We start from the raw sequence: 26095 nt of genomic DNA on the forward strand, positions 1-26095 counted from the left end.
GTAATGTGCACATACACACAACACCACCTTTGCTTGCTTGATCAGAGGTCATTTGAAACACAACCCAAGGTGAGTCTACTTTGCAGTGGCGCATCACCAGTTATTTTCAGATGGGGGAGGGGTCAGGAGGGACATTTACGCAAACGCTGCATCGAGGGACCACTCTCAAACACACATAATAATTCATTGTCCATACACACAGCTGCATCACTGAGTGTCATAACTCAGAACAGTTACAAAAGCCCTTGCACAAATATGGGAACACAACAGTTAAACTATAATTACTTTGTTAGTGTTCACTTATTACACATATTATAAGTATGATGACATTATTCATTATATAAAATGAATAATTAAATGTATACTGATTTCTAGTTAAAACTCTTAAACGTGCCTGTGAAAGATGTGCGAATTATTCTCATCTTCCCTGATGCATGACGAATGAGGAAATTCATTTGCAGAAACAAAACTCCTGCCGTGCACAAAAGACAATGCACTCATAATGAAGCATAATTAGAACCTGATGTCACATGGCGTTTAATCTCACTTTCTATTGAATTGATCTTGTTTTCTGTGTAGTTTGCCGGGAGAAAGAAAGCCGCACCCCCCCCCTCAGCTTGCATGAATGGGAGCAGGACAATTACGAGAATGACACGGAAGCAAAGAGTTGGCTGGGAGGTGGGATGGTCAAACACAGGGGATGAGCAGAAGTGAGGGATGGAGATAAAAGTAGAGGAAAGAATGGTGTGAGGAGACTTAAGTGGAGCAAAGGAGAGAGGGGGGGGGGAGCGACAAAACAGCTCGAAGGGGGGAGTGAGGTGAAGCTACCAGAGAGAGGGAGTGACAGAGCGAGAGAGAGAGAGGCAACAGTAGACTACAAAGATATAAATAAGGTGACTGATAGAAGAGAGTGTGTGTTTCTGTGTGTGTGTGTGTGTGTGTGTGTGTGAGAGCGTGTTACTCTGTCCTGGCTCGTCTCCCAGGAGCAGACAGTTCTGCGCTGCCAAAGTTTCTCTGGGTCTACCACCATGCCAGGGTCAATGCACGAACACACACACACACACACACACACACACACACACACACACACACACACACACACACACACACACACACACACACACACACACACACACACACACACACACACACACACACACACACACACACACACACACACACACACACACACACACACACACACACACACACACACACACACACACACACACACACACACACACACACACACACACACACACACACACACACACACACACACACACACACACACACACACACACACACACACAGAGAGAGATAGAAACCAGGGCATGGCAAAGGATTAGCAATCAGTAAAGGGACAGAAAGGGGGATACATATACAGAGAGTGAAAAAGAGAGAAGGTACAGGAAGTAATAAGGTAGTTACTGTACAGTATTCGAGAAACAGGTAAGAGCTTAAGAGAAAGGGTGAGAGAGAAAATACATTAGGTATTTAAAAAAACGTGATTGAGATGAATCAGAAAGAGTGAGAGAGGGAGAGGGAAAGAAAGGGAGGAGGGGGGAAGAGAGAGAGGAGGGAGGCTCACCGGGCTCCGAGAGCATGCGAGGATCAGTAGCAACAGAATGAGACGGAGAGAGAGATAGAGAGCGGTAAAGAGTCAGAGGAGTGTGCTGCTGAGGACTAAAGGACTATCAGAGATGAGAGAGAGACACGGAGAACAAGCATGCGGACCAAAGGGGAGGAGAAGAGAAGGTAAGTGACTCAGAATGCAATGAAACACAGTTGTTAGGGATATTACAGTGTGAGGAAGTGTGTGACGTGAGCTGCAAATGTTTGCTTCTTGGTAAAGATGCTCTATTTTGACCCTGAGGAATATCTCTGGTCTCGTAGCGGACAGCTTGTACTTTAAAAGCAGCTCATTCAAGATTTAGGACACTGGTCAGTACTTGAATGGAGGTCCTGGTGATTGTATGGAAGCAAGCGACAGTGAGCCCGTGGGAGAAATGGGCAAAAATCCTTAGGTTTAACCTCTGGAGTCCAAACACATCAGAACAGCAGTGATTGGTCAACTAATAGATCAGTTAATCAAATTAAGAAAATAAACGTTAACTATTTTGATAGTGATTAAAGTCTTTTTTATCATACAAAAGTGAATATTAAAATTCCTCTTGAAAACATGGGCATACATATTTTCTTATTTTTATATCACAATAACCTGAACACCTCTGAGTGTATGACTCACAAAACAAGACCTCACTGAAGACTTTGAGGGGCTGGGGTGAACATTTTATAGACTAAACGATTTATCAATATATTTAGATAATAATGGGTACAATGGGTTTCCTATAGAGTCGATAGCTTTGACAAAAGTGAGCACAGCTCTACTTCAGGAAATGTTGTTTACAGCAACTTTATTAAATGTATGTGTATTTCTGTTTAAAGAAGTAGAGTGATGAGTTGACAGTGATGACAGCATCACAGTGTTGGTATATGTTGGTGTGTGTGTGTGTGTGTTTGTGTGTGTGTGTGTATTGTAGGTGAGTAATCCTATCCATCTGTCACAGTAGGATTTGCTGCATATGATTACGTCGGTGTACAGTACGTCTACGTGCGTTTTTGAGTCTTACCATACAAATGTATTACAACTTTTGCTTTTAACACACACCCCAAATGCTCCTGCTGATTTACACATGTGCAACTGTGTGTGTGTGTGTGTGTGTGTTCCCCACTGCTATTAAAAGCCCTCAGAACAGCTAATGCAGCTTTAATATGGGATTATATTGCAATAACCCTTCTCTTATACACTAATGCTGACCCTGTGCATCTGGGTATGGGTGTGCGTGTATGTATGTGTGCATGTGTGTTTGTGTGTGTGTTTGTGTGTTTGAGAGAGAGCGAGTGAGTCAGAGAGAGAATAAGCAAATATGTGCACAGATATGAGAGAACAGAGTGTGGATAGATGTGACCCATGCACTTAACTATTATACAACCTCATCAATCAGTTAAGAACATCATTTAAAATGACAGTTTGTGCCTACGCATGTGTGTGTGCATGTGTCTATGTTACACTATCACAGCCTTTCATTGGCACAGACAAATGTATTCAATCTAGTTCATCACAGGGGAAATGTTGAAGAGGAAGGTCAAAAATGTCATACATTTCATTCAATGCTGCTTGAAAAACATAAAGACAAATTGACAACATTGGAGAACATTTGTGATAAGCATTTCTTTATGCTCAAAAAAAGGTATTTCTAATATTATTTTTGTATATTTGTTTTCGGTCAACTGAGACTCACACAAACTAAAAGTTAATTTATCCTGGCAACCTTTCATCTTGTCTAATAAAATCATGCAGGCAGAGATAACACTGCATACATTTGAGCTCCTGTAGCACATGAAGAGATCATTTGAAGCTGTACAATTCTAATTACAGACCAGGGACATTAGGCTGCATTGACTTAACACACATCACTTTCCCCCTGAGAATGACAGATGATAGGGAGGGAGAGAGACTGTAGAGATTAAAGGAGATTGACAGTGAGACAGGCTTGAAGAAGAAGTGTGTACTTTCATATGCATCTTTGTGTTATTGCTATTGACAGAGCAGGTGATGAGATGCAGGGAAATGAAAAAGATCTAGAAAGTCAGAGGGGGCAAGAAGATGGATGAGGGTGACGACAGGAGGGCAGCAGGGGCAACAGGATGGGGGGGGGGAGAGGAGGAGATAGATTGGGGGTTAATGATGGAGAGATAGGATGGGATGTGCAGACAGGATGAGTGATATGGCAGTAAAGAGAAGGATGACATGAGAGAATAGGATAGAGAGAAGAGAAAGTCATGGGAGATTAAGGACAGGTAAAATGGAGGCATAAAAGAAGCGGTGCCATAAAGAGAAAGAAAAGAATGCACGTTTGAGCAGATATCCACAACTGAATACATCACACGCTACTAGCCACGTTGAAGAGATGTGTGTATGGTCACGCATCTGCAAGTCCTCTTTTAACTTAAACACTTTGTTTTTCCCGCTTCATCTCTGATGATCAAATATTTGCACATTTCTCATACATATTCAGTTTTACATTGGTTTCTCTGCTCCGCTGCTCAACCAACACATTCCTCCAGCCAACAACAAAACAAATTAATTAAGCTGGCAGATGGATTTGTCAACGATACGCCCTTTGTCTATATTTCAGCCCTTTTCTTTTCACACCTGGTTGTAAATATCCCCACACCATAAAACCAAACAGAACATTCCATTTTCTTCTTTTAGGGCCCTCTGAATGGAACAGTAGATCTCTACGAATTATGTCCAATTTCCCCTCATAAAGAAGCAAAAGAAGCTAAAATGCATTGAAACTAATGAAAAAATGCAATCTATTTGGATGAATGTGTGCTGGAGGAGCTTGTCTCAACAAATCCTTTTGGTGAATGGATATGTGTGGAAGTTTATTTAATATTTTAACCCTTTCATTTACTTTCTTTAATGAATTACTTAAAGCTAATATCCTTGTTATCATCATCTGACGGTTCCTCAGAGAAAAGGATGACAAGTCCTCACAGGACTAATACAAAATTAAGTAATATCTAACTTAATTAATTTCCTGCCTCCGTCTTATTTATGCACCACTGACTGTTTAATAATACACACACTTGTTGAAGAGTGACAGTGTTGGCTGACAACCCATAGCTCTGAGGGTCTCACTTGAAATCATGCTTTTCATTTTTTTTCAGAGCAAACTTAATCCTCATAGGCGTAACAAAGATGGTGGGCCAGATTGCACCGTAAATATATCATGAACACACAGCACACAATGTGCTCTAGAGCAGTGCTCCCAAAGTGGTTGCCTTGAGGAACGGCTAAGGGTGCCGCAATATTTATCATATCATTGTTAATTGATGGTGTATTTCTAATACGGCACATCACTTTTGAAACATCTATTGATTGTTGCAGGTTGTCATGATAACACAACATGCTTTCCGCCTCAGGAGTTTTTCAGCAGCTCAGTAAATCCCCAAAAAATAGTGACCGTTGGAGCAAGCAAGGAAAAGATTTGACACGGGGAACAGAGCTCAAATACATGCTGGTACATCTCAGCCCTCAACACAGTCTGAGAAAAACAACACAACTCAAATCAGAGCAAACACTCTTTTGCTGAGCTGCTTGTGGGAAGTGGATATCAATTGTTTCTGGTTACTGAGGTATTGCACGTTTCAAACTTGATATACTGTGTGATGTGACTCTCTGGTCTCTGGTGACATGCAGTCAATAGCTTCCGGTTTATTTTGTTTATTTTAGATTTTATTTAAAATATAAACAATATTAAACATTTTGCGAAACTGAGCTTCGTGTTTAGACCCCATTTTGTCATATTTAATTGTGTTTATTGCACATCTATTCATGTTATGTGAAGTGTTGGGTCACAATTACAAAGAATTGCAGTGGCCTAAATAGTTTAGGAACCAGTGCTGTGGAGCAAAGTCATTTACCTATTCTTATAATTGACATCAAATTTAATTGAATCAAATATGTGTGTAGGAAACCAAAATGAAGTTCTCATGTTGCCAGCCGGATAGAAACAGTTTCCATTGTTGAAAGTAGCTGCCTTGAAGTGACACTCGACTCTCGTCCTACTGTATAAGCGAGGCACACAATCTGCTCCAGACAATGCTTCACTGAGAACCAACCTCGCATTATGCAGCATTGGCTGAGATACTTGGCTTTAGTGAGATGATGAACATTCGCCTTTGTGGCTTTTGGCTTCTCAATTGAAATGCTGATTAAAGTGAACTGTCCCTGAAAAACACAGTTGTATCCAATTAAAACACACGGAACGGAAACAGAGTGCACAAAGCTGACTAAGTGGTGGTGTTTTGGTGATCATTACTGGATCCTTCTTTGTGTCTAAGGGACAGGGATACATGTCACCGTTGTACTGTATGGAGGCACTTTAGAAAAGGTGAAACCAGTGACCAATTATGAAAACAAACAAAAAAACTGATTAGAAAAGCATCTACATCTGTAATGCAGCAAATATTGGACATAATGAATTGCAAGGTTTAGTATGTTCTTCTCCTTCTAATACTCACATAAAGCTATTTTCTTAACTTACTTATTGCACACACATGTATCCTCATTTCACATTAAAAGTAAAGCATAGGCAGCCTTGTATTTTCTAAAGAGCTGGGAAAGGATTCCAAGTGATTCTGCTGAGTTTCCTTTTTAGTAGCGTGTGATTTCGGGTGAAGCAGGGTAGTTGTAGCTGTAATGAGCTGTTCAGTGCAACTGACCGGTCTGACAGCTTGTCTGCTGATCACCACAGCAGTCCTTTCCAATCATCAATTACATTAGAACAAGGGGTCTTAATAATCTAGTAGCTCAGACTTACACTTAGCAGATCATTGTGCCAACCTGAGTGACATCTCTTAACGACAAAATGGTCCCCAACATAATTTACTGTTACAGGCTTGTATTATCAGAGAAAGCTAAAATAGTCATCTTTTGTTGCTTTGAGCACACACAGCAGAATAACAAAAGAACTACACCACCCAAAATGCAGTGTGTGCCCTGTCTCAAATGGGTGAAGTGCTGCATTTGTTCGGCTCTGCTTGGTAAGTGGGAGAGAGACAGTTAGCGAGAAAAGCAGTGTGATTACAGAGCAGTAAAGCGGGTCTAGGTCTCCCTTTAACACACACCCGTCAATCGGCGAGTAAAAAATGATCTCACCTTGAAACAACAGGGGTTGATTCACTGGAGCATTTAGTGCCCGGTTACCACTGCTGGCGCACACACACACACACACACACACACACACACACACACACACACACACACACACACACACACACACACACACACACACACACACACACACACACACACACACACACACACACACACACACACACCACACACACACACACACACACACACACACACACACACACACACACACACACACACACAACACACACACACACACACAACACACACACACACACACACACACACACACACACACACACACACACACACACACACACACAAACTGATGTTATAAAAAGATGTCTAGAAACTCCCTGAAGTGTGTTGAGGCTGTGTGAGTGTTTGTGGGTGTGGTGACAGACGCTCAAGCATGCTTTGCAGCGCGTATTGATTACTGGCATGCCGTGTGTCGCTCCCCAGATCTTCCTCTCCCTCTGCCATGCTCCTCTCTTTATTCATTAACCAACCCTATTAATCACTTTTGGTGATTTCAACTTAGGAAACTGGGCCTTCACTTCTTATCCTCTCACACACACACACAAGCATCACTTTCATCTTGTCCGTGGTTGTTCTTCTTCATCTCTTCTCTCACCCTGTATCCCTACACCACCTCTCTGCACTTCCCTGTGCTACCGTCTCCTCTTTTTGCTTTTATTTTGACGCCTCTCAGACATCCCCTAGCCAACAGAGTCACATCCCCTTCTCCTCCTCGCTCATTTCGCACAGCCAGAGGTGTGATGTGGGTGGGAGACTACGTTTTAATATAGAGTCAGAGGATGAGGGGAGAGAGAAATGCACAGAATATCAAAGAGCGACAGAGATGGGAAAGGGGGCGGTGGGTGGAAAAGTGCCACAACAAACACAGGTAATGATGAAAAACGAAGGCAGCGAGAGAGGAGTCGTTCCAATAAGATGTAGGGAGAGAACGAGAGCTAGAGAGTGGTAGAAAGATCGAGAGACAGTCGGGCGAATCAGAGAAATTGACTTCTGAAGATATGGTGTCACTTGACAGCCTGCAGGTCAGGGGTGAGGAGTGAGACTTGAGATGGTACGCACACATACACACATACACACACAAATAGGCAGGAACAGCAAGCGGATAGAGGAAGTGTGTTGCAGCAGGTGCTCTGGTGTCTGGCTTGGCTTCTGGTGAAATGAAAAAAACATAAAAAACAAATGCCTGGAAATTAACTGCAGTGAAATTACCTTCAATTGACTTGATTTCCAGGGCAACAACACATACACACTCAAAAATGCACACTTGTACATATGCGGGCACATCTGGAATCTTCACCCTTGCCTTCACACAAACATGCACATGGTTTGCTCTCTCAAATTGCTTTGCATCTGTCTGTCTGTCACTCTCTCTCTCTCTCTCTCCGTTTCTGTTTTCTCAGGAAAAATATCATCATTATGCGCAAATACTTTCCCGAAAAAACACATCTCAGTCCATTTCTCATCCACCTGGTGGCTGAGGGTCATGCTTTGCAAATATATTTCCCACACTACCAAAAACAAACACACACAAACAAACGCATGCAGAAGGCACCGAGGATGCCACATTTATACCCCAATGAGAGAGGGAGAAAAGGTAGGAAAATTATAATTGCATACCTGAAAGGATGGGTGAACTCTGCGTAAGGGCCTGTGTGGCCCATTGCAGGACACGTTTTTACCACAGTTACCCTGGCAACAAATCATAAACAGTCTAGACCTTCAGACATAATGTGACCCCTTCCTAGCTTTAAAGCAATATAGCATTTCTTGATCCTAACACACTGTCAAGATGTTCATAAAAATAGCAGCAATATGTCACTGAAGCAGAAATCCTCTGATCTATAGTGCCTTATGTAAAACGCTTATATTTTGAAGCTCCGCCAGCTGTCAGTGAAGATCTCGAGCACCATTGTGTCCCGGGAACTTTGTCATGAGCACTAAGTGCACAGCACTATGTGACACACACACAAACTGTTGTCCCAGCTAACATGAAGAGAGGTTCTTAGGGATACAGACTGAGAACTGTCTAAAATTAAACTATTCCCAATCCAATACTGCGGCCCCATGGGCAGACCACCAGCATAATAAACTATATTCACTCAGTTTTCATATTTAATGATAATAAATGAAAACTAAAATTCCAGAAAGGCTGCAATAATAATTACACTGGCTGTCAGTGGTAAGGGCTAAAATGCCCATTTCTATTCTGCTCATGCTGACAAAACAGCATGTGACATCCGGCTTCAACATTAGAAGATATATGTCACACAGAGCGTTACTTTGAGTGAATGTGTGCATAACTTTCATCCTGAATACATATGAACTATTATATCAGCAGTCAGGCACATCCCAGGCAGAATGAGTCCACAAGAGAACATATTTTGTAACCGCTACAGGGCAAATAACTAAAACTCTGAAAACCCTGAACATGAATCTGACGTCTTCCTTGGCGGTTCAAACAAGACGCTTAATGAATAATCATTTTTTCAGTCATTTTTACTGACCACAAACAAGCCCTTAGACTTTGAACCTTCTAACCAGTGTCCTCCTGATGGGATGCAACACACACCAAGCTGCACTCTTGGAGACGATGCAAAGAGGGGGCCTCAGGATCCTCTCCAGAGGCTGCACCCCCCCCACCGCACATCCTATCTCCTCGGAGCAGGAGGAGACAGGCAGCCATTCAGCTGGTCAAAGAAATATTGGATGTTGATGAAACAGCCACTCAATGCTTTGCTCTCACAAACATGAGCAGAAATACCCCGACTACTACAGAGCTGCAACAGTCTTACACTCGTCCAGTGCAGAAATCAGAAACCCTGCCTACAGCAGTCACACTTTACACTACACATTAGAATTGACAAAAAAAGACGCATACCTGACGTCTTGTGTTTGTTGTGTTTTTATGTTTTGTGGCATTTTTATTGTATGCATGGTTGTATGTAAGTGTATAATTGTATTTGTAAATGTAAGTCTGTTAATACTGTAGAAACATATATTTAATTTCTATTCCTTATTATTAATGTAAATTCTGTTTCTATTCAGTAAGCTGGGAACAGCAACGGGAATAAACTTGAACTCATATTGAATGGTTTTGTAAACAACAAGGCCATAATTTATTTATTTTTGAATAATATTGTACTGCTCCAACCTCGACCCTAGAAAACAAGGATCTGTGCTGCAATGTTGCACCAGCTGGCATGAAATAATCTCTTCCTCTGTGTGTTCGTTCGTATGCCAGCTAGTTTAACATCACACACTGACTGCAATGAGAGGACAAAACTGTGGTGAAGATGGGGGCAAAAGAAAACGACATATTGATGGAGAAACAAAGAAGAGTTCTGTCTGCTGATTGCTTGATGCATTGGACTCAATTTCATGCACAAATTATAGTTTCTGGTTCTCTTGTTATTTGCCTAAAAAGACATGTGTTGGAAAGCAACAACATTCAGCATACTGGCTTCCCGAGTTGGGCAGGGGTCTGATTTAAATTGACTGATTAGGTTGATAGAAAGAAAGCGGCTGAAATGTCTGACCTGGGTCCACACGTCTAAATATATTGATGCTTGCATTGAGTGCGGACAATTTGAACTCACAAAACCATCGTGTAAGATAACTGCCAAACACATACATTTAAAAAAAAAGAGCTTAATAGGTGTGGTTAGGTGATTTGATACGTTTTAATCACTGACAAATTCTGCTCCATCTTGTTTTTCATACTCATAAATACAGTATATCTAAACAAACTTTATTTGCTCTCTTACAGTACATTTACTTTCCAGGCAATGTGTACTGCTGCAATGACCCAATTTCCTCCAGAGGAAAATGTTGATATATTGCCCTAATTTCATCGGCTAATCATAGTGTCACAGTGCAACATTCAAGTATTCTGGGTCAATTCTCAAGTGATTTAAAGTTATTCAAGTAAAATGGCTGATTTTGCTCCCTTTTTCAAATTCAAAGTTTTACCAATAATATTAAAGATAAGATTTAAAATAATATAGCAATGGATTTAAATCATTCTTCCTAACAAACCATTGACCAATACATCCAGATATATTAGGCTAAGGTTTAAGCAACATTCAACCGCACTGACAAACAGGATGATGAGTAGTAACAATATGGTAGTTTCATACCGAACTCACTAGATAGATTTCCAAATGCAACTCAGAGATGTCAAGGAATGATGCATCATGGGTTTACATTCTGCAGCGGGAGGCATACATATCCTCATTTGAAAGTTGTCACACTGTGTCTTCATGTACAAAAATATACAATATGTGAAGTCCCTAAATCAAATAGTTTTGACTTGCTATGGTGGGGTGGGTTTCACTTATATATAGATATATAAGCTATTACCCTCAAGATACCCTATTTCTGCTCCCTGGAGAGGAACGGCTTGATTAGATTTAGTGTTTTGCCTCCCTAACTCCCACCTACCTGCTAGTCTAATAAGAGGTTGATAGAGTTCTATCGATCTGGTCAGTGTGTGCATTCAGTCGAGGTCGAAGCCTTTATATGGTGCTTTACGTGCCTAATATCTGTGTCTTCTTGCCAATCTCAAATGTTTTCCCTGTTTCCCTCCTTTCTTCTGTGGTTTCTCTCATTTACTGCCTCTCTCTTTTCCTTTCTCTCTCCAGATCAAACTCGCAATGCACAGAGAATCCTTCCAACTCCTCATCTGCGGGCCGCTGCTTAGAAACTGAGGAAAGCCTTGACAGTGATGTCCAATCAGGAGTAGCTAATCTAGTAAGGCGGTCATTAATGAAAGGACATTGAGGGTTTAAAGCCTTATTGGTTATTGGATTCCTGTCTTCAGCTTCGACTTACAAACTCTCTCCCGCTGCCTCACAAACACACAAATTCATTTGGGTAAACAAATGTTGGACACATTCCCTGTTTTTTATTGGACATAATCCTGCTGACGCTGGCCGATGTCACTGCTTGACTCCATCCCGTTCAGCTCCCCAGGGGGCTGAGCCGACCTGCGGGGGAGTATGGGCAGGAGAGTGGCTGACCCAACCAATCCGGTGCCTGCGCTGGGGGTTCCCCTGGCAGGGGGGAGATGGGGGCCGCTGTGCAGTGTCGGGGTGCAAACATCTCCCGGACTGCGGACTCTTTCCTCCATCAAACGACATGGCAGCCAACCAAACAACTCACATCGCCCGCAATCCATGGCAACGGACAAAACAACGACAGGGGGAGATTTCAGAAGTGACAGCAACAGTCTGCCAGTGTCAAAGGACACTTCTCAGAACGAGATTAACACCCTGACACAGGACGACATGGGGTCACAGGGGTCGGGCAGCGGAGTTTACTGCCAGATAAAAAATATACGGACAAACCCCAAGGACACTAAAGATAAAAGGACAGCTCGGTATACAAATGGCAGTGTGGTCGCCTCTGACGCAGTGGGAGGGGTGTGCACTGACGCCACAGAATGTAAGGAGCCGGCTCGGGAGAGGAGGAGGGTGCAGTCTCTACGAGGGGAGGGCCAACGCTCGGCTTTGAAGACGGGGAGTGTTGGTACGACCGTGCACGCCACCCCGCCGCGGCCCTGTCGAGTGATGCCGACTTCCCCACCCAACATGTGTGGGGCATGTGGGCGGAGACGATCACAGATTACACCGTGCACTGGAGCATGTCGCAGGAAGGCTGTCAATCAAATATCAGCCAGCCAGACTTTGCCTAATCCGCCACGGAAACCGTCCGTTGCTCCCAGCCAAGCAAGAAAAGAGCCTGCCCTGGACTCTCTGTCTTACACCAAAAACACAGCAAACACCCCCCGACATACATCACTAAAGACTTCTCAAGTACCACAGCTGTCTCACACTATACCAAAAACACACAGCTCACATTCCAACCACACATCACACACACAGAACAAAAAACAGTCGAAGCAGCAGACAAGGCCACATTCTGCAGACTTTACGCATTACAAGGACTCCGCCACGCAAACAACAGACACACAAGTGAACAACAACAACACAGACAAAACCACAGCTACCGCACATACACAACGACCACACACACCATCTGCTGAGGCAACAGAGCCACAATCATCCGTCAAACACAAGTATGACTCGGCTAAAATCCAGCACACTGATGAACACACGCACCAACACACATCAGTCCGTATCACTGCTACACATCCAGCTCCTTCCCTTTACAGTGACTTAAAATGTACAGACACTCCACGCAAAAACTCGAAACCCACCTGTTCTAAACCAGCCACACCCGTTGCGCAAACCAAAAGCACCCAGGGGACCCCAAAAACTCCCAAACAAACAACATCTAAGGAAGAGATGAACCTCAAGGACTACACAAAACAGAAGAGCAAATCATTTAACGACCACACTCTGCCTTGTACGACTCATTTGAAAGCACAATGTAATGGAGCTCCCGGAGGGTTGTTGGATAAAACCACAGGGAAGCCCCCCCGTGGGCTGGAGAGCCAGCTGCATAGTGTGGAAGAGAACCTACAGTCGAATCAGGAGAAGATCAAGGTGCTTCTCAACGTCATACAAGACCTGGAGAAGAGCAAGGCCCTCAGCGAAGGGTGAGAGAAGGGAGTTACCGGGGGTGAATTGGGAGAGAATGAGAGGTAGAGGGGATAGAAGGCTATAACAAGACAAGGAGAAGGAGAAGTGGAAGATTTTGTGTGAAATGTCACAAAACAAGAGGGTTAGGGACCAAGACAAATAGCGAAAAAGGGAGGAATATTCCTTCCAATATTGCTTCAGTAAGAGAGTGAGAGAGAGAAGAGATGAAAAATAGATGGTGTCAAGGGAGTGCGCAAGACTGAGAAGAGAGTATACTTGAGTTTTTATGGCAATATATACCGACAGGCTTTCAAGTCTGTGTAATAGATTTCAAATGTCAGGCCAGTGGAGAATGGTTGTCGTGTGATTGTGTGAGTGTGACTGTGACTGTGAGTGTGAGTGTGTGTGTGTGTGTGTGTTATCCAATTCTAAAAGGATATACGATACCTGTCTGTGTTCAACGCTATCAGATAATTTCTCTGTCCCTTCATCTTATAGACCTTTAGGGTATATAAGCTCCCCAAGGTAAGGGTCCCCGAGAGACATTGTGTTGCCCACCAAAGCAAACTAATCATGTCTTTCTTTCTCTCTCTTCTGCTAATTATTTTGTTCTTAAACCCTCCTCTCCTGCTCCACATCCTTTGTTTCTCTCCATGTCATAAATCCCAGTTGGCTTTCCGTAGTCACTTCATTTGAATCAAAGCCCTTCCCTTTCTTCGAGGCTCTTGAACCGGCTTCAAGCTATTCATCCTTTTTCTCTACCTCTCCTTCATTAGTAATTACCACCTTTTTCCGTCTACCTTTCTCCACATATGCATCAGGCCTGCTACCAAAAAACTATGAATCGCTTTATTTCCCTCACACCTTTCTATCGGCCCTGACAACCTGTCCATCACTCTGCCCTGCTGTCATGTGTCAGCTTTCACTGTGTTTTGTTTCTCTATTGCTTTCTCTTCATTTCACCTTTACTGTCAGTGTAGTTTATTCTATGTGTCTTTCTCCCATCCTAACTTGCAAACCACTTCTTCCTAATCCATCCTGCCTATTGATTATTCTCCTCCTCCCAATCAACCGTAAACCAATTCCTTCCACTTGTGTGCCATCTTCTCTATAAAGATCTGTCTTCTTCCACCTAAACTTCCTCTTCAAGTGTTTGTAATCTTTACTCATGTTTTCACCCTTCTTCTTTCTGTTCAGGGTTACCAGATGTCTCTTGCTTCAGACTAATCCCTATCAGATTACCTTTGAGAAATGCAGTTTAAGCCGCACAACAGGGCTTGTAAACTCGGTGTACAGTACATGCTGTCCTGGCATGTATGAGCAACTGCATAAGAATATGTATTAATATCCTTCAAAGTGTGTGAGTGTGTGCCTGCTCATGACTGCTACTAAGAGTGTGAGAATAGGGGTTAAAAGGGGCAGACAGGAGAGAAAAGGAGAGACAGAAAGAGAACGCAATTGAGAGAAAAAAAGAGACACAGAAAAGTAAGAGAACCAGCGAGTAAGAGGGTCTGCATGCATCTGATGCACTGCCAGGAATGAAAGCACTCTAAGTGGGCTGCTGTGATAAAAGTGTCGGCTGAGCTAAGAGGCTGAGCTCAGCTCTGTGTTTTTCTTTCTCTCCCGCAGAAAATACTTGTCTTGTCTTGCTGGCGTTGTCTTTTATAAACACTTGTAGGGGGGGGGGGGGGGGGGGGGGGGGGGGGAAATGATGCCAGTCACAAGGTCTCACCCCATGTAATTAAAATGACTATTTTGTCAAAAATAAATCAGCCACTCCCTCGTCGAAACAGTTCAGTAAAGGGGCAGCCAACATTTCCAATCCAAACAGAAGCCTTTTAATTAAATGGCAGTCGGCAAGAGCTTATCAGATCTTTTTATCCGACTTTATTTCCCAACAAGCTCTGTAGTCTTGTTCAACCTGGATAACAGTTTGAATGTGTTAGCATGTTTTCTTTGAAATAAACAACATTTTCTTTAAATTGGTATTTATAAAAAAAAATGACAATTGTCACTGAACACTGTTTATGATATTGATATAATCTAATGATTGGCTTGCAACTAACCAACCCACACAGCCATTGAACACAATGCTTGGTGTTTTATTTATCTGCCTGGAATGCCAAGCAGTCAACCCACGAGGGTCTTCAGGTGACGTCCTGAAAACTGTTCGGGTGCAACAAAACATCACAAGCTATTTTGTGTCCGTTCAGAATCCCCAGAGAACACAACTGATGTGGGAGAGACTAATACAAACGGTAACAACAGCAGTAGAGGGAGTGAGACTTCTTTCAGTATGAAAATCAAAGCCTGTTGTTAGTTCAAAATGACTATTTCTTTCATTTTTCTTTCTAAACAACAAAACCTGATCCTTGTTATTATTACATTACATTACATGTTAGACGCTTTTATCCAAAGCGACTTACATACTCAATACTGTGGGCAAACCCCACAGGAGCAATTTGGGGTGAAGTGTCTTGCCCAGGGACACAACGACATGCTGACTGCCTGTGACCATCTGATCCCCATACCAAGGCTCTATCCACTGCGCCACACGCCTCCCTTAGCCCTTATTAGTGACTATTAGTGAAATAAAAACTAAAAACGAATTATCAGTAGTAAAAAAAGGCATTTGTTCCCTGTTTTACACGTGTTGTCTCTGCAGGCGCAGCTCATACAGAACTGGCCAGGACATTAACAACTGCCCCACCTGCCAAAAGACAGCCTGCATCATCTACAGGTAACCGGCATAATGAGCTAACGGCTTTACATAACCCAAACAACTGCATGCCTTTTGTCACCTTGATTTCTTTCAGCCTTTCCATTTGTAATTACTTATTCAGAACATCTTTTATTGTATCTTCTCGTCTTTCGTCTCGGTATCCTGCTGCCTCTGCCCTTTTCTCAGTCTCTGATAATTGTACTTCTCATACAATATATCCCTATTATATGAAACAGTGTGTGAACCCATTCAACAATAGTGAAATGAATCCAAGCCCTATTAGACGAGGAGTTATTTAGACACACAATTATGTTCTGTGCAAATAGGCAAATTAATTCAGCACCTACAGTAAGTGATGCATCTTTTCCGTTTCCGTGGTCCCTCGTGTGTGTGGCCTAAATAAGTAATTGCATTCTCGGATCCTCTGCAGTTTACAGAGCTGCATCCTTATCTGATACTGCATACAGTAGTTGAATCCTCCCATCCCCTCTTCCCATCCCTTTTCATTATGTAAATCACTCCATCTTTTCATCCCATGCTCAAGCTATCTTTCTTTCATCTCTAACTTTCAATCAAACCGGTTTCCTCTGTACATTCTTCCATCTGTCACATGCCAACGCTCTAATCACCTGCATCCCACTCCCACACTCTTTATGTGCACTGCATACACAAGCTGGAAATGTTTGTTTAAACATACAGTAGCATATACAAATGGCCTGTCACAATCGTCTGATCGTTATTGCTTGGCATATTCATAGGATAACACAATAAAGGAAATTCAGAGCCAATAAGAAAATGAGCCATAAAAACAAGTCAATGAAAGCCAAGGTTATAACTGAGGCGACAAATAGAGAGTGTGTTTCTGTCTGCCAGATAAATAAAGAGTCCTCAGCAAAGGTTTAAATGTCTGGAAACAAATGTTAAGAAACAGAGATGGATATCTAGAATGCACTGCTATCGGACAGGTTGTTTTGTCTGAGCTAATATGAAACTCTGCTGGTTGCTTATAATGAAAAATGGTGACAGAGGAGGCAGAAAGTCTCCCCAACAGCTGCAGCAGTGTGTTTGACAGCTCTGCCGGGGAACGTTATGCTGGAGCTGGTGCTTCCATCCAGCTTTTTTAATTAAATTGTCCACAACAAAATGTGTGGATGGAAACATGGTGTTAAAAGAGTAGCCAGGGTCCGTTTAGGAATACATCAGTGTGTACTCTTGGCTTGGTGAGTGTGTAAACACACAGCGAGAGAGGGACAGTCATGGTGAACCTCTCAGGCAGGATTGGACGAACAACATCCAAGCAGAAAATAATAATCAGTGAAGCTGTCTTTTCTTTGTTACTTTTGAAGAATAAAATTAAGTCTCCCTCTAGATTATTAACTTCTCTTGAACAGTTTTTGTTGTTTTGAAACACAAACCTTGTTTCTGTGCCTTTTTAGATTTATTGACACTAAAATGACCAACTCGGATATAATTCTAGTTGCAAAACCCAACACAAAAGCAACTATGTATGACATCAAATAAACAGAAATCGACAATTTAATAATTAATTGCAATTAAAGGTACGACAATTGTTGGCAACTAGAATTCAGGATTGTGATGTCGTAGCCCAGGGGTCGGCAACCCCCTCTGCTCTGGCTCCCTTGAGCTTAGACAAAAATAAGAAGGAAATAAAATAAAAATATTTGTAGGAATATTTTGTTGCACGGTTGAAATGTTTTCGTATCTTGTATTTTGAGGTGATACTGTGGCACATAATTTTTTTTTCAAACGGTTTTTAATTAGGTCAACTAAAATATGCGTCATATCCTGCTACTGTCCCACGCCAGCGCCTTTTCTTGCAGGTGAATAACCTGACCCCCGGCTCGATGAGTGAACTATGGATACATCAAAGAAAAGAAAAGTATCGGAGGAACACAGAGGGTTTAATTCTGCGTGGTGAGGGTTTAATTCTGCGTGGTTAGAGTTATCTGCTTTCAAGCAAACGATGCTGGCTTACCGGTATGTTTGATATGTGGAGAGAAGTGGTCAAAGGTGCTGCAGCCTTTACGTATCGAGGAAAAAAACGGAAGAGGAAGACAGCTGACGATCTTCAGTCATAATTCAATCAGTTCACTCTTTTTAGGGTGCAGCTATACGTTTTATTTATTTCAAAGTGGGTCAATTTTAATTATATTCATTTTCTTCAAATGTGCAGAGGACTCCCCACGTGCTGTGTTGATTTATTTTAAAGTAGGCCTGTGTATTTTATTTAATTCTCCTTATACAGTAAGAGTTCTTTGTTTCTTATTAGAGGTTAAGAGTTTTATATAATGTAATAAATAATAAATGCAAAAAAACTGTAGTTTTTGTCATGATGTAACAATATATACAACTTTATAAGCTATCAAGCTATCAAATATGTTTTGCGGCTCCAGACAAAACAAAATGGTGGAAAAGGGGGCAAAATGGCTCTTTTGGTCAAAAAGGTTGCAGACCCCTGGCCTAGCCTAATAGAGAAAATGGAAAGGTCTACTTGCTGTTACTGGAATATTCTGGCATCAAAACCTCATTTTAGTCTTAAGCTGTTTTGTGTGCATGTATACGACCTAAACTATGCTTTAAAACTGATTTTGCTTGTTTACAAATATAAATCTTCATGCAGGTCTAAAGGGATAACGAAACATTTCCCGGGCCTTTATCTCTCCAGTTCTCCCTCACTCACAAAGAAATGAGCCTCCCAGAAGCCTCATATCTGCATCCCTCCTGTATTCTCACTTTATTTAATCACTCCATCTCATCACCCTATTCTCTTCTCCCCTGGATCTTAATTAACACAGCCGGATCCTTGTTAGTTGTAATGAACTCCAAGGGGAAAGGACTGCCACATGGTAATAGAAGCATACATCCATAGATTCATACAGATGAGCACATATGTAAATGTAACAGACACAACTCCCCCACTCTACACAGTGCATTTTCTCATATACAAGAACATACACTGAAGATGAAAGCACTTGAAGTAGCATTTCACAAACACGATTGCTCAAAGAAAGCATTATTCTGGTCAATTTTCAGTTTTCCGAAAATGTCCTCACATGATGGAACTTCATTTTAAAAAGGCAACAAAAAAAAGAAAGAAAAGCTAAATGTAGAGGTGTATGACATTTGTTCAGATAAATTATGTTTACAGGACTTAAAGGTGGGGTAGGTAATTTTGGAGAAACCAGCGCTAGAATTTGAAAATACACAGCCGGGAAAAATCTGCCACTTCCTTACAGAGCCCCTCCTCCAACACACACGAACGCACACATGACCAATGAGGGCACGAGATAAGTTTGTGCACAGATGGAAGGTTGACAGGCAGGTAGGCCATCCAGTTATTTTAGCCGGGTCGTACTTTTTACAGTATTACGGCTTCCACAGATGACATTTTTTTATGGATTTTTTGTCAAAGCACTTAAGATATGCATTGCTATCGGGATGTTAAGAGCATTCCATGGAATATAACAAAAAGTGTATCTCGAGCCGGTTTCTCAAACTTACCTACCCCACCTTTAAAGGACTATTTTGTTCTATGTAATGCTATTATTTTACCTTTAAAATAAACTACCCTGTAATCCTGTAATAACAGTAAATAAGACTTTAAAATACTTTCAAGGCCTGGAGCTACCCATATCTCAACAGCAAGTTGCTTTGCTCACTTCATTATCATCCCTCTTTTCTCTCTTCTCAGTTTCACAGATTTTGCCTGCTCCACTTTCCCCTTTGTGTTTCTTGCACAGTTGCAAATATAATCATGTATACACATATGCTAATTAATCCAACAATCAGCTATTATTGGATACGTCTGTGCATGCATTTCATATGCTTACTTGCATGCTCACACTCACATACATACCGACAAACACTGAAACGGATATACTTCACGCTTTTTGAAAATGTTAATGACTTGGACAGATATGCAGTATCTGCTTCATAATAATTTTTCTTCTCATATATCAGCATAACTTCCTTTACACACATTATATATGCAGAAACAATTTCCAGTTGCCCATTGTGACAAAGACACACAAAAATCAGAAGCTCAATTTGTTTGATGAGAGGCCTTATCAAGCCCTCAGAGAGGATTCTGGGTAAAGAGCATGGGAGATAGGAAGGAGACACATAAGCGGAGGATAAATTACGCGTGGGGACTGAACCATCCATCCTAATGAATTGTGGTGAAAGAAGTGGTTTTGATGTGGGGCTGGCGATGTTTTGCCATTGTCAGCACTAATTAATCTGTATCACGAGAGACGAGAGGAACTTTTGACAGGCCTCTTTTTTTCTCCCAACGCTTAACACTTCAAACACACACATATATGAACACACTGACAAAATACTTCTGAGACTTGCTTCCACTCATACAGCAGTAACAGCACACACTGTACATGCACAACCTAAGCATAACCCCGTGCACGACATGACTTACCTTCACTTTAAACAAAAAGTGAAGGTTTAAACATTTAACGGGTTCTTAGAAGCAACAGTAACCCAGTCACGCACACAGTTGCAAAGAAGCTGAAGATGACAGCTTGCAGACCGAATTAAGAGCAGGGGCTTTTCCCACTGTGCCGTAAGCTGTCGAACAATAGTGGAAGGAGAAGTAGATATAGGTAGAGGGAGGTAGTTGGAGAGAATTTAAAGAGGGGGAGGTTGAGAGACCCGACAGAGGAAGAAAAGTCCTCCTCTCTAAAACAAGAACGACTATAAATTGAGTGAATGTGGGAAAGGTGCACCACTTATATATATATGTTGTGTATAAGTATAGTACATCTCCTTTATTATTTATTCATGGCAGCCATATTCCTTCCTCTGTGAACACCAGAGCTTTTACTTTCCCCTTATGACTCGTTCCCTCTGTGCCTCCATTACTGCACTCCATCTCCTCCTTTACCTCCCTCTGAGCTTTCTTCAGGACCTCTCTGCCCTCTTTTATTAAGCTTGCCATTTCTTTTATTTACCCACCGCTGCGTACCCCAGAGGAAAAATCTGCTTCTTTCCTCTTTCATTCCATAAATCCATGGACATTCCCTTTCCCCCCCCCACACTCAGCCGGGGGGCTTGTTGTGGAAGAAGCTCACGTTGGATGTCAGGGGAGCACATGTGTGTTTGTGTGTGTGTGTGTGTGCCTGTATGTGTGTGTGATGGTGGGAGGGGATGGGGAGTTGTCTCTGCTCTCCTTGCCTCATCATGTGGCTCATTACCTCCAGATGCCGGGCCCTATGCGGCTCCTCCCCTATAATCCAACTCGACACACACTCACATGATCCTTCACACACAAACAAAGTTACTGAAAGGAAAAAGAAACTCCGAGACTACACTATGACCCGCAGCGGTGGGCACTTCAGAGAGATGGAGAGAAAAAGTGTGAGAGAGATGAGAGTTGGGCAGTGGAAATATAGAAGCATAGAAAAGGAAAGCCAAGAGGGTCTGCTTTGAACACATCAGAAAAAAAACGTTCTCCCCTATGCTCCTCTCTTTAGCTCCGCCATTTGTGCAAAGACCCCTTTCCCTCCTCTCTTTCCTGCTCTCTTTTTTATTCTCTTCCCAATCCACTCGTCTCACCGGCCTGTCATCTCTCGGTGCATGAAGCGCGAAAGAATACAATGGCTGGAAATACGTGCAGAGTGAGACCTCTGTGAAAATGTGAGTGTGTGTGCGTTTGCTGAAGGTGCATGTATCAGAGTTAAGAACACAACATGGTTTTACACCTCTATATAAAAATGTATTATGCGTGAGTACAGCCCCTCCTTTTAGGTGTTGTCAGCAATTTACGATACACTTTACATTTTAATGTCACTAAAACTCCTTCGCTCACCTCTTCTCAATCCCTCTCTCTAATCTCTCTTTCTGCAGAGTAGACCTATACCTGTTTTCAAAACGCTCTGCTCATACGCTCCTCGGTACCCCCATATCTAATCTCCTTTTGTGAATAAATGAGCTATTTTTATGAATTTGACTTTAACTGACCCTATAGTTCAAACTCTAACTGTGCTCCCGCTGCTTCTCCTGTCTCCTCCTCTTTCTGTCTCTCCTCTCCAGTGTGGAGCATGATTTCCGACAGCAGGAGGGACGCTTCCAGGGGGTGATGGAGGCCCTGGATGGGGAGTATGATGTGCCTGCATTGACTCTGACCAAGCCCACCCTAGCCCCTTCTTCCGCAAGTCGTCCCAGCACCAAGGCGCGTGTCAAGAAGCTCCGTAAGAAGTGTTTTTGGTGGCTGTAAAATCTGGAAAAAAGCACCTTTTCCAGGCATATGGGTTGTAGCAGGAGACTACAGGCCTCAAACCTTTGGAACATAGCGTCCCCCTCCTGGTCTCCGGGGTGTGACATGTGTTTCAGTGTCATTTAAATCAGTGGTGGCTTTTTTTTTTAAGCAGTATCCCTGTAAATGGCACTTTTTCCCACGGCAATCCATCTTCAGCTCTACAAAATATACACTACAGGACGAGGTAGAGAAAGAGAAAATGGGGACCTGCTGAACTTTGTTCTCTGATATACCCAAGAGGGTTATTGAGGACGACCATGACCCTCCCTCTGTGGGACTCAAGCAGCTAATATGAGATTAACTTTTGACTCAAAGTGAGGATACTGTTCTCCCTTTATAATTAAAAAAGAGCTGAAGCATCAAATCTTTGGATGACAGACAGGAGTATTATTTTTCACTTGGCTGAGTGGCTGGTGAGGCATATGGACCGATGTATGAACAGATTTATCCCAAGATGGATTCACGCTACAGCTGGGAAATAATCCCCACATCAATCTTTTCTGAATCCCAGCTATAAGCACTGGTATCAGAATGATTTTGATGATCCAAGAAATCTAACAACAAATCGGAATACTGTGTCTTTGGACGGAGTGAGAGCCAACATGAATGTAGCAACGACTGAATAGCTAAAGAGGACATATGTGGGACAGAATGTGATGCTCTCTGGAAACAAAGAGACAGCTCGCTGGAAACAAAGAGACAGCTCGCTGGATGGATATCAGGGTTTGGAGAGCACAGTGGACTGTGTTAAGAATACATTAAGAGACGAAGTGATAGGCAGCACGCTGATAGACCTTTTCAAATTATTAAAAATTCTGTCAGCGTTGTTTGACAGAGTGATTGATTCTCACCTTTGACCATCCAAAGTGGAAGTGTTTTGATGTAAGCTCAGTCTTGTTTTACACACACACACACACACACACACACACACACACACACACACACACACACACACACACACACACACACACACACACACACACACACACACACACACACACACACACACACACACACACACACACACACACACACACACACACACACACACACACACACACACACACACACACACACACACACACACACACACACACACACACACACACACACACACACACACACACACACACACACACACACACACACACACACACACACACACACACACACACACACACACTGCAAACTAGGGGGTAGAACAGTTAGTTATTGGCCTGTACTCATGTTTCAAATGTGTATCAATACTTGCAAAGCCTAAGCTAATACAGCACCTATACATTCTGTATGATCACTGTGAGACTAGCTGTGTATTTCTGAAGCTTTGCTTAAGTTCACGTTGCAGAAATCATGCAGCGGAATGCTTTGTTGTTGTGCAACATATGGAGAGCTCGACATAATCTGTTTCATGTGATTTAGCACCCATCAACTGTGACTGCAGTTGCACAGTGAGTACATGCACCCAGTTACCCAGTGAATTGAACAGAATAAAACGCTTTTTTTTAAAGCTATTCGCTTTTTTTAAAGCTATTCCTTTCCGTTTTACCAATACATGTGTTAATGTATATCATAACAAAATGTGTGGGTTAATATACAGTATTTTTTCACAAATGATATATTGGCAGACTACTCTGGCGTCCATCCCTGTTGGAAACACACCCACATCATTATTTTCCACACAAACACACACCATTTGCACACTGCTTAGCTCACAGCAGTTTAGAGGTTAACCACTAAATCTTAAAAGGACCTACTCCAGCTGCTTCTGGCTGACAGGTTGCCACCAATTAGACCACTGGATGATACCACACTCACTAATTAACCCAACAGTGTGTGTGAGCTCCCACAATCCCCCTCTCTTCCTGATCTTCCTCTTGTATGTACAATAAAGTGTGTATTTTAAACAAAATGTCATTGTGTTGAAATACTTTGTGTTTCAAAATGAAGTCATATTAGCAGACAAGAGTGGATGGGGGTTGGTCTTTATATGAATACATTTGAAAGAGCAGACAAAGTGAGAAAAGAGAGGAGGGTCTGCAGTCCTTTATGTACTTACGATTAGGGCGTGCTCTCTTCCCATCGTGATGACCGTCCGGTTGATGATCCTCAGCAGAGACACCACAATGTCCTGCACATGTTGAAAGGTTTCACCCTGAAAACAAAAAGCAGAGCAGAGTTAAATCACGGGGAATACTGGGGAAAGATGGAGAGAGAAGTATAGACAAGGAACCATAATATTGTTAACACACACAAAAACAAGAACAGCTGCAGAACAGAATCCGGTTCTGTTGAATCAGCTTCCTCTCAGGCATAACATCAGATCCATCTCAGAAACCTTTGATTTGTTTTTGTTGCCGTTTTTCCCTCTCATGAACTCTCCTAACAGCAAAAATAACCAAGTTTGCACACACAATAAAAAGATTCACTCGGGCTCTGAATGGATGATTGGTGGATCAAATGAAACAACAAAGAGAATCAAGTTAAAAGTCGGTTCACTTTTTAGGAAGAGGCCTCACCAGGACATTCAGTTAATCATCCTCAGTGTGGACATTTGAACCTCAAAGGCACGTGGATGTGGATTTTTTTGTGCAGACCTGCTTTCCTTGTCCCATCTTTTCCTTTCCTTTGAAGCCACTTTTCTGTCAGCTTTCTTCTCCTCCATCTGCCCAGAGGCAAACAAGGACGAGAAGATCTAACAGTCTGTGCTTAAACCTTTCCCAAGGCAAATGACTTTCTCCTAGTTAAAATATAACAATTATTTGTCATGGCAAGTGTTGTTAATCTGGCACATATGGTTGGTCTTACTGTCTGGAGCTGGAAAGGGATGTTTTATTCTAGCAATTTAGTTGTTTTATGAAGCAAAAGAAAAAATGGTGGATAATATTTGCAACTCTTTCAGGGGTCAGTCATATTAAAAGCAGGCTTTGACAACCAACACTACTAAACATAAAAAGAAGTAGGCAGTGGTATATGAAAAAACTCACATATTGTGATATCTTATGTCAAATACCTCAAAAACATATTGATAATTGATACCCATTTAATATTATAATATGGGATTACTTTAGATCAGGGGTAGCCAACATGGTGCCCGCGGGCACTTAGTCGCCCGCGGGGCATGTTCTAAAAATAGCTCAATCATAGCGAACTCTATCTACTTAATACAACTCTATATCTATCTAACACCCCTCCTCCCCCCGCCCCACAATGAATATCGACCAATCACGTTCTTGCTTGATTTGCGGGACCAGCATTGCAGTCGGGAAGAAAAGCAATGAACAGCTAGTCGTGCCAGCCTATACAACACATGAGGGGCAGGGTTTTACTGTGTGTGTTGCAACTTACAAAAAAACTGTTTAAAAGGGGAGTGATTAGTAAAATATGCATAAATAAAAAGAAAGAATGCTAACTAGGTAACATAAGATAAGAATAAACAAGTTTAAATGATTTGTTATTGGTTGTGATCATATTCTAAAGATGTTTGGATTATTGAAAAGTATACAGCTCCCTTTGAGTGTTGAGAGCTGTATCAATAAATTCATGTTGTGCTCAAAGTGCACCAGATTGATGCATTTCACTTCAACATTTAAAAATAATCTTCCTGGGGGTGCATGCCCCCGGACCCCCCTAGAGGAGGTGAGGACCCCCCTAGAGGATGTGAGGTCCACCCCCAAAATAAAGCAGTTAAAATAATTAAATTGCATACATGTTCTTTTAGTAAACACTGAAAACGGGTCCCACAGACCCGAACAGCACACAAAGGTTAAAGGTCA

At 42.1% G+C, this 26095-nt stretch overlaps 2 protein-coding genes across 2 annotated transcripts in view; one reads left to right on the forward strand and one right to left on the reverse strand.

Moving 5' to 3' along the window:
- Positions 1 to 26095, reverse strand: part of LOC117485498 (dedicator of cytokinesis protein 2) — a 98227-nt gene that overhangs the window by 30052 nt on the left and 42080 nt on the right. The window contains exon 26 of the mRNA XM_034134049.1: positions 24379 to 24474. Within this exon, the coding sequence (XP_033989940.1) occupies positions 24379 to 24474 (96 nt within the window). The remainder of the gene's footprint in view (positions 1 to 24378; positions 24475 to 26095) is intronic.
- Positions 1583 to 22333, forward strand: LOC117485499 (serine/arginine repetitive matrix protein 1). The gene is made up of 4 exons (XM_034134050.1): positions 1583 to 1758; positions 11410 to 13328; positions 15977 to 16051; positions 22097 to 22333. The coding sequence occupies exons 2-4, from the start codon at positions 11767 to 11769 to the stop codon at positions 22278 to 22280; spliced, it is 1821 nt and encodes a 606-aa protein (XP_033989941.1). The 5' UTR covers positions 1583 to 1758; positions 11410 to 11766; the 3' UTR covers positions 22281 to 22333.

The sequence above is a fragment of the Trematomus bernacchii genome, unplaced genomic scaffold (genome assembly GCF_902827165.1).
Source record: "Trematomus bernacchii unplaced genomic scaffold, fTreBer1.1, whole genome shotgun sequence".
In the NCBI taxonomy this organism is placed as follows: Eukaryota; Metazoa; Chordata; class Actinopteri; order Perciformes; family Nototheniidae; genus Trematomus; species Trematomus bernacchii.